This window comes from Camelus bactrianus, chromosome 25, assembly GCF_048773025.1.
Source record: "Camelus bactrianus isolate YW-2024 breed Bactrian camel chromosome 25, ASM4877302v1, whole genome shotgun sequence".
Classification (NCBI taxonomy): Eukaryota; Metazoa; Chordata; class Mammalia; order Artiodactyla; family Camelidae; genus Camelus; species Camelus bactrianus.
The window spans coordinates 7368674-7383197 of record NC_133563.1 but is presented as its reverse complement, the minus strand read 5'-3'; the positions used below and the strand labels follow the sequence as shown (position 1 = coordinate 7383197).

The 14524-nt window shown below is 37.2% G+C and overlaps 1 protein-coding gene across 6 annotated transcripts in view; it reads left to right on the top strand.

Annotated features, from left to right (window-relative positions):
* Positions 1 to 14524, top strand: part of STK3 (serine/threonine kinase 3) — a 241372-nt gene that overhangs the window by 164701 nt on the left and 62147 nt on the right. For all 6 annotated transcript variants that reach the window (XM_074352984.1, XM_074352985.1, XM_074352983.1 and 3 more), the window contains one exon: positions 10310 to 10485. In XM_074352984.1, coding sequence (XP_074209085.1) covers positions 10310 to 10485 — 176 coding nt within the window. The remainder of the gene's footprint in view (positions 1 to 10309; positions 10486 to 14524) is intronic.

The window sequence follows — 14524 nt, the reverse complement described above, 5'->3', positions numbered from 1 at the left end:
GCAGAAAAATCAGTTCAGTGAATAATTACTGCTGCTTGTCACGTGCGAGGCACAGTGCCAGGGGCGCTGCAGGGCTAAAACAAAGATTAAGATCTCCGCTGCTTACAAAGTGATGAAGATAGAGATACTCTCACAGGCTAGCATTTCTTTTTTTACTTTACTTTTCTTTTTTATAAATATGGCTTTTAAGATTGCAGTTAACAGTGTAGGACATTGTGACTTCTTCGTTATAGGCAAAAGCAGATTAATTACCTCTTGACACCTGCGGACTCTTTTCTACCCCCTCCACCCTAGTCCTGTGTGGTTAATGTCAAAGTCTACGCACTAGGCTGTTTTCCACTTCACAGGACTTCTAAACGTCACAAAAGCAGTAAGACGCGATTTCTTGCATTGTGGAGCCTAGAAAGTTATAAATATTCAAGCAATTTGCTGATATTGTAAAATGGATATCGGTAGGAACTTCCTCTCTGACGTTTCTGCTTTCTTTTTGCCCGCCTTTTCCTTTCTGCTGCTCCCTCTATGAGGCTGCTTGGTAAGTCGTTTGGCTCACTGCCGTTGCTTTCTTCACCTTTCTTAGTACACATCGCCCGTTCTGCCTGTAGACTTTGAAAGAGGGGGTCATGAGGCACAAAATGAAAACAGATTGCCACATAGCTGATCCTGGGTGGGAAGGGGGAGAGTGATGTGAATTTTTTTTTAATCTCCCAGGACTGATGGGGGTCCTAAGCCTTTGCCCTGGAAGGCAGCCTAAGGTGTGGATTCCTAGCTGGGCATCTTACTAGAACAGGGCTTCTGTGTCCATAACATGCTTATCCAACTGCATTGGATGGTCTTGTGGCCTCCAAAGCCCCTAGCGTTAGGGTACAAGTCATATGCCCTATAGATTGAAAAGACAGGTAAGACAGTTTACAACAAACTTCCCATCAGCAGATAGGATCATTTTTCCACAGCTGGTAAAATTCTTGTAGTCAAACTTTATGATTCTTGACAGACCAATTAGAAGATCACTGAGGGCTTTGTTCTATTGTTAGAATTTCTGAACTTCCTACATAAACTTTAGTCAGATAGTTGAACATCAGCCTTATAAATGGTGCTTAAAAAAATAAGTATGGAATCAAATTAGTGTTACACTGTTACATTTCGAGGAAGAGATACGTGATAACAGATTGTCACGTATTTTGTGTAATGACTTTTAGCTTTGACAGCCACAGAAATCATTCAGTATATGTCATAATTTTTTGTCCTAAGTATGACTTTTTTTGGTCACAGAGATTTTATTGAAAGTTTATTTTTAAATTGAGCAGATAGTGGTTTGTGTAGTTAGTTGTTTTGTATGCTTCAGCAAGTTTTAAATCCCATGAGCCAACTTCCTTTATATTTTAAGCTTCCACAATTTATATGTCATTTTATAATGTGGAACTTCCATGTTCCACACAATCCAATCGGGTATAGCTCCCAGGTTTTGTCATACTGTATTATAGCAACAGTGTAGAGTGTAAGGAAGTTACTGAGGCAGAACTTACCTTCCCTGAAACCACGTCCTTTTAGTTTTAGTTCTGTATTTCTTCATGATCTAAATCTTCTTTAGAACTTCTTAGATTAGTTGGTATGAGCTCTCAAGTTACGTCACATTAGTGAAAGCCTCATTTGCTAATGTGTCTTTAGCATTTTTGTTCCCTAAAAGGATTATAGCAGTATATTTAATTTTCTAAAATCTCTAGGATGTTACAGTAAGTGCTGAAGATTCTGATTTCCATCATCTTTTCTATTTGAGTTTCAAAAAAAATTTGCCTGATTTCATATTCTTGTCAGTTTAAATTATGTTTACATACTTTTTTATTCCTTTACCATGAAGCTAGAAATTATAGACCTGTTTTCCTACTTCTTAGAAGTGTGGTGATCTGACTCTAAGAAACAAAATTATCAAAAGATCTTTTGAAGGGAAGTGGAAAAAAATGACAAGAAATGTTTTAATTTTTAAAATAAGACATGGACCCTCAGGGCATGTCCCAAGAACTCTCCAAACCTGTTTTCAGCAGTGGTGACATTGTTTTTATCACCGCACTCCCACTCCTCCCATTCTCATCTCCCTGGGGCCTCGATACGCATGTGATGTCCAGGCTTCAGCTGGTCACCCACTTCTTCCACACCCTGGCATTAGCCAGTATCACACACAGCTCTCTACTTCCCTACATAGCATGCTTTATCCAGACTGGTCCATACCAGTTGGAATTATGAATGTTAATAGTAGGTATAAGCACGTTGGTTGTCATTCAGGAAGTCAACATTTAGGACTTTTTAATCCTGAAGAAATAGATTTGGACCAAGTCAAGAATCCATTGTGATCAAATTGATGAAGTAGTAGAGATTATTTCTTTGTGGGTGACTCTGGAGGAGTAATTTTTTCAGCAAGGGACCTTTTACCTTGTTCAGATCTCCTCAGCTCTATTCTGTGGTGGACTGTTCTGGTCTTGCAGAGCTGGGGCTGAATTGGTGGGTCCGGTTGCCCTGAGGGGAAACTCTTATTAGTATCTGAGGAGAAGCCACACTCTTCAGTTAGGTGAGAGGCTACATTTCATGGCTTTAGCTGCTTTCTTACTTACATGCTTAACTCCTCTGCCCTTCTGTTTCTTTTCTGCCCCTCCTGGCAAAATGTGACTATGAATCAGCCTGTTTGTCTTCTCTGCATTTTCACTGTGGCTGCTGATGCTGAAGGAGACAGTCCACAGCTGTACAGATGAGGATCACCAGTCCATGGCCTTCAGGCCCATGTGGGCTCTCAGAACCTTCCTGTAGGCCTGTGTTTCTCTGCTCAGCTCTTTCTCATTCTACAAAGTGGCTGTTTAATACCTTCACTAATCTCTTCCTGACACCTCTTGCCTCAGTAGATGACCTGACATGGCTTCCTACTTCACTATATATAATATATATTATATATACATATATATATATATATATATGTATATGTGTATATATATATAATGTGAGAATGTAGAGAAGCTATATAGGTATTTTAAACATGGACTCTGAAATAAGATAGGGAAATGAGAAGCATCCTTAACTTCTCTTTCCTCACCCCTCACTGAGTTAATATCAGTTCTGCCATCTGGGTATCTGTGTCCTCCATTGTCATCTCTGCTTGCATTTCTCTAGTGTTAGGTTCCCAGAGTTAGGTTCCCAGAGTCTCTCACTTGGAAGGTTACCTAGCTGATCCCCTGTCTCTATTCTTGGTCCCTACCTTCCATTCAGATCCTATCATCTCTCTCTTCTGCTTGTGACCCCCCAGTGACTCTCCATTGCTCTTAGTTTAAAGCCCAACATGGGTTACAAGGCAGTTTATGATCTGGCCTCTGCTTACTTTTCTATTTTTGTGTCTCACTCTCCCCTCTTCATCCTTCTTCCTTCATCCTTCATCTCTTAAAATGCCCTTCCTTTCCTTTGAGCTTTTGCACAGCCCTGGTCCCTCTGTTTTGCACTGCTTAGTCCCTCTGTTTGGATTCCTCATCCCTTGGCTCATTCATATTCATACTTTAAGTCTCAGTTAAGGAGTTGCTGTCTCTGCTGGGCCAGGTTGGGCATGGGTGCTCCCGTCAGCTCCCGTCTCACTTAATACTTTTACACTGTATAGCAGTTGTCACACTGTATTGTATTTGCCTGCTTATTCCCCACTGTATTGAGTGCTTAATACAACACCTAGGATGATAGTAAGAGTTCGTCAAATATCTTCTGACCAAATGATGTTGTGTACCAGAAGGAGCATGGGATTTAAAGTCAGACCACTTTTAGTTGTGTATTACTCAATCTTCCCTGAGCTTCAGGGATGTATGTTTGTCTCTCTTGCATATGTATGTTTGTATGTGTGTGAATGTGGATTACTTTAGATAAATACATAAGGTACCTAGCAGAGAGCTTTAAACAAAGTAGGTAATCAATAAAGAATAATGTCCATGTGCCCATGATGTCAGTTTGTCCTTCCAACAACTTGGGAAGTTGGAGCATCTGGCGGGCCCAGCCCTGTTTCCAGTGTGTAGTGAGGGAGACTGGTCTTCCCAGGACTGGGAATGGGGATGTTGAGCCGTCAGACAGCTCTGTTCTTTTCCTTCCTGGGGAAGACTCTTGCTTACACCTTTCTCTGCCTCCTCCAAGACCTTGCTGCATCTCTCTTTATCCAGTAAGATAGCCAGAGGGGTTATATAGAGAATAATGATCTCCAAAATGAATAGAATAGCACAAACATGAATACAAGACACTTGAATGGCAAGATGAGGAAGTGGTAAGAGAGCATTCGGCTGATCTGATGTCTCCCAGCTGGGAGTATGATCAGCAATGTGTGAGATAACTTGCAGGGGAGAGAACTGTCATCCACTGTGAAATTTGATGTGTCTGAGAAAATGAGGGAAGTGCCATGGAAGCATGAAAGAGTTCATTTAATTTAATTTAATTTAATTTAATTTTACTTTCAGAAAAGAGAGGAAAAAGGTAAATCTGCTCAGGTTACAGCTATCATTAATTGAGGGTCTAGAGTGGACCAAACATTGTGCTTGGGACCTTGCATGCATTATCTCATTGACTCCTACAAGGATTCTGTAAAAGTAGCATTGTCACTACCATTTGCCACTGAAGAAACTGAGACCTGAGAATGTGAAGTGACTTGTCTGAGATCTCGAAGCAAGTAAGTGGTGGACCCAGTATGCAGTTGCAGGTTTGACCCCAGCACCACAGCAGCACTCCTGCTACCACTACGACAGTCAGGAGGGTGTGAATCCCGAGGCTGCCACTGGCAGTCCTGAGTTCAGTACGAGTTTGAGATCAGTCCTGCTGCTATCCAAGGATTAGAAAGCCACCACTGCGACCACAGCCACCTCCTAACACCTGTGCGGCTGGTGACTGGTCACCGGGATGCTGCTGTAAAACCACATCTCTGTGACCGTGCTGCCCACAGGAAGTAGCGGAGGTTGCAGGCTCCTGGTCTCTGCCTCATTTCTTGCGTTCCCAGTCGTGAGAAAGTGCATCATCTAGGACTCAGCGTTCGGGTGTTATGGGCAATGCGGTGTTGAGCTTTCTGGCCTGTATAGTAAGAGAGTCACCAGAGGCAATGGAAATGGTTGCTGAATTTCAGCCAACGACAGTGTTAAATAATAAACTACTGTCAATGAGAAGAGGTCTCATGTATGCCGTAGGGCTGGCCTCAGCCCTAGCTAGCTCAACATTTTTTACAGAAGTTTGGATGAAACAGTAGAGAATTGTAAATGACAAGAAGTGGAGCAAAAGGGAAATATATTCTAAGGCAGAATCAGGATCTTAAGAGACCCCACAGGCTAGAGAAGTAGGCTTGATTTACAAGATAAACCCTGCTCTTGGGTCCACTTAACTCACCTCACAAGCGTACATCGTTAACAGTAGCCCCTTAGAGATGCAGGTTCTGCAGACCAGCGTGGGGCCTGGGCATCTCTATTTGACAAGTAAATTAAAATATCAAAACAATAAACTCTTCAGGTACTTATGAGGTGCAGCTAGGACTGGTAATCACTTTTTATAACAAGGGAATAAGCAGCTTCGCTGTGATCTCAGTGTCTAGAACTCACCTGTTGCATGTAGGGAGGGTGGAGACACAGCAGAGCACACTCAGCAGACAGCGGGCCAGCAGCGACGTGGGTGGAGACCATGCTGTATGAAGCATGAGCAGAGGAACAACCCATTTCTGAATATTTTGCTTTTATTTTCTCTGTTTATATAAACTTTTTATAATTCTGTTTATCAATTATTAAATACTGGGTTAAGTAATTTTGGTTGCCTATGTATTTTTCAGATTCCTTCTTTGTATATGCCTGTGTTACATAGTGATTTTTAAAATTTATCATAGTTTATCATTTCATTTTGGGCCACACATGTATGTAGTTTCACTTAATCAGTAAAGGAAAGCAAATTAGGTTCTCTTTTAAGTTTTTAGGATTCATCCTAGAAATAGGTACTAGATTGATTTAGAAAGCATTTAGGAGAGAGATCAAGAAAGGAAGACTGACCATTAGGTTTTCCCCTCTCTAGTTCATCTAATGGCCCTGGACACAGCTGTAAGCATGAGACCATTTGCTCCAAGCAACAGCTTCCATATTGCATTCTTTGCTTAGTAATATCTTCTCTCCCAGTTCTGGTTCAGATCCTTTCCTTCTTCCTTCGTCCCAAAACCTAATTCAGAAGAGTATCTGATATGCAGGTATAAAAATGCTTAATGGTGTCTTATGTTCTTGAAATATTTATATTTTCCCCCAGAACTATAAAGCTTTGAGCCAAAGGAGTAAATAGCGAAGGATGGAATTTCAGGTGCCAAGAAACAATTAACCAGGTTAGGAGAGCATATAGATGGATCACTTTTCCACTTCTCCAGAGAGCTTACCATTCTTTTGTGAAAAATTGTTATATATCTCTTTAACTGTGCAATTAATTTTGCCAACGACTTAGCAATAAAGGTGACAGCAGTAAACTGCAGGTCTCACTTGCAGCTGGGCACAAATACCCAGCATCTTACTAGGCAGTTAGAAACGCTTTGTTTTCCTCTGCAGAGGTGTTGGCTGTCCAGCCAAGGTGTGGCTACAATGGTTTGGAGTTATCTGTGTGGGCTGAATATGGTCTGTTCTTCAGCGTGCCTATGCTCTGTGGAATGTTTGACGCGTGACCCAGCTCAGGCCTGTTAGCGTAGGTATTTTGGTTGTAGGATACCTCTTTTACCAGCACAGAGCAGGGACAAGCATGTAAATATTAGTCTTCCTTGTACACATGAAAATCAGTCTTTCTTGTAAAAGCCTCTGAAGAAAGGGCTTCCGTAGACACACAGTGGCCATTGCAATGCTCATTATTCACACAGGAAATGATTTCTTTTATTTAGCTAAAATCCTTGGGCTTCAATTGCACTGTTTCCTTTTATTCTGCCCTCACTGGAGATAGAAAACAGCTGGTCACTATTTTCTGTGGAAGAATCCTTCATTTATACTCAGATACTTACTAAATTGTATCCTCAGACTTTTCCTGGCTGAACAATTTCATTCCCTTTAACCTCTGTGCAGGTATTATTTTCTAAGCTTTTAATCTCTTTTATGAATAGCCTTTGGATCTTCTGCATGTTGTCTGTATCTTCCTTTGTTTCAAAGTACAGTCTGATGAAGTTAAGAAAAAGCTGATGTCAATTAGCTTCTGTTTTAACATCCTAGTTTTTATGTGTATTCACTATACTCTTGGCAACAAATTAAAGGACAGATTTCCAAGATCATTAATCAGGTGGAACACCCACATCTTAAAATGTTTTTAGAAGAACAAATTAGGTAATATTCACAAATCCTTTGATATTGAAATACATTATGCTAAAGTTATGATTAATTTCATTTCTACATTTGACTTTCTTTGTCATAATCATGCTAAGAAATTAAAAATTAAGCAAATTACAATTTGTTAAAGTATTACAAAAACTCCTTTACATATTTAAATTTTCGTGATGACTTTTCACCTCTTTAGAAGACATGTGCAAAGTAGAAAAGTTAGTGAGTAATTGTGGACTGGCATATTTTCCAAAAGGTATCATATACCATACAACTTACTTTCCTTCTATATGTTTTGGGGAATGTATGAAGGAGAAAAAAAACAATTTGTTTTTTAATTTCACATACACAAAAGGATTGAGTGGTGATTATTTTATTCTTTATTGCTAATGGGTTTTTAGTTCTGCAGCAAATAGTTGAAGGAATTGGGACCAAAATTGAGGAATGAGGTAATTTTGAACATTAAATTTATTATTAAAATTTAAAAAAATTTTGTAAGGGTCAGAATTCAGCTACAAGTAGAGAAATTGATGTCAATTTTATGTTATTATTTTGTTTGTTTTTAAAAAACAGTATTTGCCATAGCAACCACAATCACATGACAGTGGTTACTATATTAAGATTTCCTGCTTCACTCTCCTGTTGAAAGGCCTACTACTTCTTTTTTAAAAAATAAATTGTAAGTCAGAAACATCCTCTTTGTCCCTTCTGTGAGCATGCATCTCCCTAGATACTCAGCTGCACACCGTGGGCAAGTGTTTTATATCGTGCCGTTACACATTTCTGTCCAATTGTGGCTGCTCCCTCCCATTAACTTTTAAAACAAGCCTAACCTATTGTCCTCCTTTGAAATTTATTTTAATTGTTTTTTTAAATTTTCTTTGTATGTAAAAAGATATGCTCAATGTTAATAGTAAGTTTTAAATTAAACAATTGGAAGTATTTAGAAGTATAAGCACATACATTTGAATAAGAAACTATGAGTAAGTATATCTTGGTTAATGATACCCTGTTATAGTCATACAAACAGAAAAGTCGAATGGAATAGACCACCTTTTTTTTTTTTCAGTTGATTTTTAGAGTTTTGTTAACTCTCTGTGAGAATGTTTATGTCTAATATGGGAATGAGTTATTTTCCAAATTTTGAGTGTGGAGCCAAATAGGCATTTTACCATAGGCTTTTTCACCTGTAAAAGACCCTTAAAACTGTAATATATCTGAAATGTTAGTGAAAATTAAACCACTATATAATAGTGGATTTCAAGTTTCAAATGGAAGTGTGCATAGTAAAACTGAAGGTTCCTGCTCCTACCTCTTCCTACATCCTCTGCTTGAGAATGAAAATGTAAAAGTAAGTATTTTAGCGTTGTATTCATTTGACTAAAATTACCTGATAATTCATCCCAAGCCAATGGTGTTACTTGGTTGTCATAATACTAACTATAGTTTTAAGCTGCATTGGTACTATTACAAATGCATTCTAGATTGGCCAGGTCACTATTAGTAGTATTATGTCTGATTTTAGAGGATCGTGGAGAGACTGGAATGTCTTCACAGGCAAGTAAACTAGATGATGATGAGTCTGAAAAACATGTTCTATGAAAGGAGCTGGTAATGTTTTCACCTGATGAAGATTACCAAAACAGAAGCCATAGCTGTCTTCAGATGTTTGAGGGGCTGATACATGAAAGAGGAATTTATTTGGAACATGAGTGTAAATTACAGTAGGACAGATTTCAAGTTCACGTTTAAAAAATGATTTTTGTAACTAAGAGTTGCCCAACAGACTTTGTTGTGGGGACTTATATTTCTATCACAGGATATTTTTAAGAAAGTAGGTAACTTACTGTCTGGAGAACTATATAGGGATATGTCTTTGTGGTGGTCTCTTGGGACCTTTTTTTTTTTTTTGAAACTCTAGGGTTTAAGGAATCCACTGTGAAAATCATGGGAAAAATCTAGTTGTTCCAAATGTTTATTTTCTACTTTACTCATTCAGTATAGAAAGTCAGAAGCCATCAAAAGATTCTAAATAGAAGAAAAACATGGTTTGATTTGCAGTTAGGTCACTATGTTGTCAGTATGATGAAAATAAAAAATTGAGATGTAGCAGGGAGATACGTTGGAGGGTGCTGCCGAGGCCCAGACAAGAAATGGTAAGAAGCTAAATGAAGGCAGTAGCAGTGATGGATAGAAAAGTAGCATCAGTTTGGTTTGATGGGAAAAGACAGCCTGGGTTAATTCTCAACTTGACCACTTTGGGGATTGAGTAAATAATGTTGACTTTAGCAGTCAAAAAGCAACTGGAGAAGCAGAAGGCTTGAAGAGAAGGATCTTGAATTTAGCTTTAGAACTGGTGAGTTCAGAGTAACTCCAACTCACCTTAGGTGCAGTAGTTGCAATGGGAAAGTCAGACACAGAACCCAGGAGCAAGGTCTGTTCTAGAGAAATAGAGTTAGGAGTGACAGATACAAATATGACAGGCGAAACCATGGGAGTTGAGGAGGAGGTAGAATCAGTTGGAAAGACTGTGAGGAAGCAGTCAAAGAGATACAGAGGAACCTGGGTAAGTTCTTACAACTTCTTACAGCTGACAGTGGTGCACAGTAACAGTAACAATGTAGGCTTAAATGTTAAAAAAAAAAAAAACACTTAGGTCTAAATTTTTTACTTTCTCTGACAGATTTCAAATACACTTGAAATGATTTTTAATCAAATTATGATAAAGATTCTGCCAAAGTTCTGGAATGTTTTTACATCTAAGACTCTTATGGATCTTTGCCTAGTCATTCGTTGAGTTTTCGTACAGCTTGGATATTTTTGTTTTTTCATTCTTATTTTACTTTACTTTATTCTTCATTAAATTGACTGTGTTGGCCTTCAATCTGACCAGTGCAAATTTATCATACTGATTAATTAAAAAAATCATACTTTGACAAAAATCGTAGTTCTTTAAGTGTAACAACTTATGTCCTCCTTATGTTCTTTGTTTACCTAAGGAAATGCAACTTCACCACAAGTACAAAGACCGTCTTTCATGGACTACTTTGATAAACAGGACTTCAAGAATAAGAGCCATGAAAACTGTAATCAGAACAGGCACGAACCCTTCCCTATGTCTAAAAATGTTTTTCCTGATAACTGGAAAGTTCCTCAAGATGGAGACTTTGACTTTGTAAGTACATTTTAATTCTCCCCATTTATTTTCTCCTTTATTTTGTCATCACATTGAGAAGCATAGGTTGTGTGTATATATGTGTGTACATATAAAAGTATAGACTGTATATTAACATTCAGTATATTGCCATATGTGTGGGTAGGGGAACGGTGAAACCGTAGTTTGCTTGTAGAAATGTACTTGCAGAGAAATATAAATAATTGCTTTTGTTTAAATAAATTATAGCCCAAATTTAGAGAAATACTTAGGACTCTTTAAAACTAAAGTGACAAACTATTTCCAAAGATGTTTTTAATAATGTAAATATGAGATACTTTTTACAGTCAGTAAATTAAGTTTCCTAAACAAATGATGCAAAGTTATTTATGACATAGACTTTGAGAAATTTGCCTCAGCTTTGAAAGTTAACTGTAATAATTTCTACTTAAGTATTAATTTCACTTGGTTGTCAGAAATAATTGTCCTATTCTATGTCTAGTTAGGAATATAAACTTTAGTATAAAACTGTGCCTTATCACCTCTTATTAACATTTTCTCTTTATTTCTTTTGCTCTGCTCCTTATTATTTATTTCTTTAAAAGAATGTATACAGTACAGATAATTCTAAAACAACTATTTCCATAACTTCAGAGAAAAATGAGTTCTTTAATGGAGTAGAAATCTTACGGAGTAAATTTTTGCTTTAGTAGGTAGTGAATAGCATTTACTTTTGCATATTATTCTGTAAGGCTTTTTGCATAAAATAACTATAATCCTATATAGCTGTATTTTTTACTAAATATATTTATGTATAAGTAAATAAAATTTCAGATATATCTATATCTTTAAAAATTTTAGGTAATATTAAGCCATTTTGCTTAGTCACCATGCCTCTAAATGATTTGGTGTTATGAATGTTTTTAATGTTAAATACTTTTCTCCTAAATACTGTGATTAAGTTTTTAATAATTAGGTAATAAAGTTTCAAATCTATTCTCAATAAATATAGTACTTACTGCTAGCAAATATTAGCAATGGCTCAGGTTAGTCTGAAAACATTAATTGTACTATCTCCTGACTATTTTGTCAGTTTTGAAATTAGAAATTAGAAAAATAGAATCTGTAATTCTTTAGTTCTAGTAAGATTTCATTTTATACTATCTCCTTTTTAAAAAATAGAAATTATTTAGAATGCTGACATTGAAGCTTTAAATCATTCATGAACATGAATAATGTAGAGTACTTGGCATCAAAGAACCCTGTCTTCTCTCAGTTGGAATAAATCCTAATAGGAAACAGCTTGAAATGAGCTACAAAGTAATGAATAAATTACCATAGTTAAGAAATAAATAAAATGATTTAATTCTGTTTCAGTTAGTCTTTGCTACCACCCTGAAAGTTTCGTGGCTTAAAATAACTTTTATTTGCTCACAATTTTGTGGGTAAGCAGTGTAACTAGGTTCAGCTGGGTGGTTCTTCTGCTAGTCTGGCGTGGAAGTCTTGCAAGTGGCTATAATCATCTAGCAGCTTGACTGGAGCTGAATAATCTCTCCAAAATTACTTATGTGTCTGGCAGTTGTGCTAACAGTTGGCTAGGCCATATGAGCCTAACAGGCAAGCCTGGAGTTTTTTTGTCTTGGTAGCTGTCTTCCAAGAAATGATAGAAGTTGCAAGGCCTTTTGAGACCTATGCTTAGAATCCATTTACAATAGCATCAGAAAGAATGGATGCTTAGGAATGATTTTAACCAAGGGGGTAGAAGACTTGTACACTGAAAACTATAAAACATTGCTGAAAGAAATGAAAGACACCAATATGTGGAAAGACATCTCATGTTCACTGATTGGAAGACAATATTGTTAGGATGTCAGTATTGTCCAAAGCAGTCTACAGATTCAGTGTAATCTCTGTCAGAATCCCAGTAGTGTTTTTTATAGAAATAGAAAAATCCATCTAAAATTTATGTGGAATTTCGAGGGACTGGAATAGTGAAAACAACCCTGGAAAAGAGAAACAAAATTGGAGGTCTCATATTTCCTGATTTCAAAACTTACTATAAAGCTACAGTAATCAAAACAGACAGACAGATGGTGTAGAATAGGAAGCCCAGATAGAAGCCCTCACATACACAGTCAGATAACTTTCAGCAAGGGCACTAAGACCATTCAGTGAGGAAAGGATAGTCTTGTCAACAAATGATGCTGGAAAAACTGGATAGCTACAGGCAAAAGGATGAAGTTGGGCCCTTACCTTATCCCATATACAAAAGTTAACTCAATGAATCAAGGATCCAGATAAACATAAGAACTATAACTATAAAACTTCTAGAAAAAACATAGGGGAAAAGCTTTATGATGTTGGATTTGGCGGTTATTTCTTAGATATGACACCAAAAGAAAAGGCAACAAAAGAAAAGATAGATAAGTTGGACAGTATAAAAATTAAATTTTTGTGCATCGAAGTACATTGTCAGCAGAGTGAAAGTCTACCCACAGAATGGGAGAAAACCTTTTAAAATCATATATCTGATAAGGGTTTAACATCTGGGATATATAAAGAACTCCTGTAACTTAACAAAAAACTGATCAACTCAATTTTAGTTTTGGTTCCTTTTTTTTTTCTTTTTCTTTTTCAAAGGGAGGTACTGGAAATTGAACCAAGTGCCTCGTGCATGCTCAACGTACGCTCTACCAACCGAGCTGTATCCCCCACCCCTAAGCAACTCAATTTTAAAATGGTCAGAGTACTCAGATAAATACTTCTCCAGATGGTTAACAAACAAGTGAAAAGATACTCAGTATCACTAATCATTAGGGAAACACAAATCAGAACCACAAGATGCCCCTTTACACCCATCCTATAAACGCACACATACATACACACAGAGGAAATAACAAGTGTTCATGAGGACGTGGAGGAATTGGAACCTTTTCTTGTGCACTGCAGGTGGGAATATCAGATGGTACACCTATGGAGAACAGTATGGCATTCTTCAAGTAAAATTAAACATAGATTACCATGTGATCCAGCAGTTCCATTTTTGGGTGTATACTCAAAAGAAATGAGTGAAGGCAGAGACTTTAACAGATGTTTATACATCCGTGTTCATAACAACATTATTCATAGTTGCCACAAGGCAGAAAAAAGTCCAAGTGTCCATTGATGGATGAATAGATATGCATACGATGGAATATTATTCAGCCTAAAAAGGAAGGAAATTTTGACATAAGCCATAACATGGATAAACTTTGAAGATAATATGCTAAGTAAAATAGCCAATCACAAAAGGACAAATACTGTGTGATTCCACTTATATGCAGCTCCTAGAGTAGTCAAATTCATAGAAACAGAAAGTAGAATGGTAGTTGCCCAGTACTGGGGAAGGGAAAGAGAGGGGGTTTTTTGGTTCAGAACTTCAGTTTTGTAAGATGAAAAAAGTCTTGGGGATGGATGGTCGTGATGGTTGCATAACAGTATAAATGTACTTGTCCTACTGAACTGTACACTTAAAAATGGTTAAAATGGAGAATTTTAAGTTGTGTATAATACTGCAATAAAAAAAAAACAGTAAGAGGGAAAAAAATTCACATAGTGTCATTTTTACCATATTCTGTTAGTCAAAATACGTCACAAGGCCAATCCAAATTCAAAGGGTATGAAAGGAGATTTTACCTCATGATGGGAAGAACAGCAAGGTCACATTGCAGAGGGTCCTTTGGGATGAACAGAATTGTTGCAGTCATCTTTGCAAATAATCTACTAGAAATTGTCGTAATTAAAATTCAAGAGATTTAGAATGATGAATTTAGGAAATTGGAGGTCATTAGTGATTTTGATAAGGGCCATTTCAGTACCCTACTTTTAAAATACTTTCACACACACACCTTTTGACAGGTAGCCTTCTACTGTCCCTTTTAAGCTTATTCTAGTTTTGTAAGTCAGAGCATCAATTTTTCTAGTGGCTGGCTCTTATAAGTAAACTTTTGGTAATATTTTCAGCCCATCATAGATTTTGGAGTCCCTCTATCTGGAAATTCCAAAATTTGCTAGAAAACAT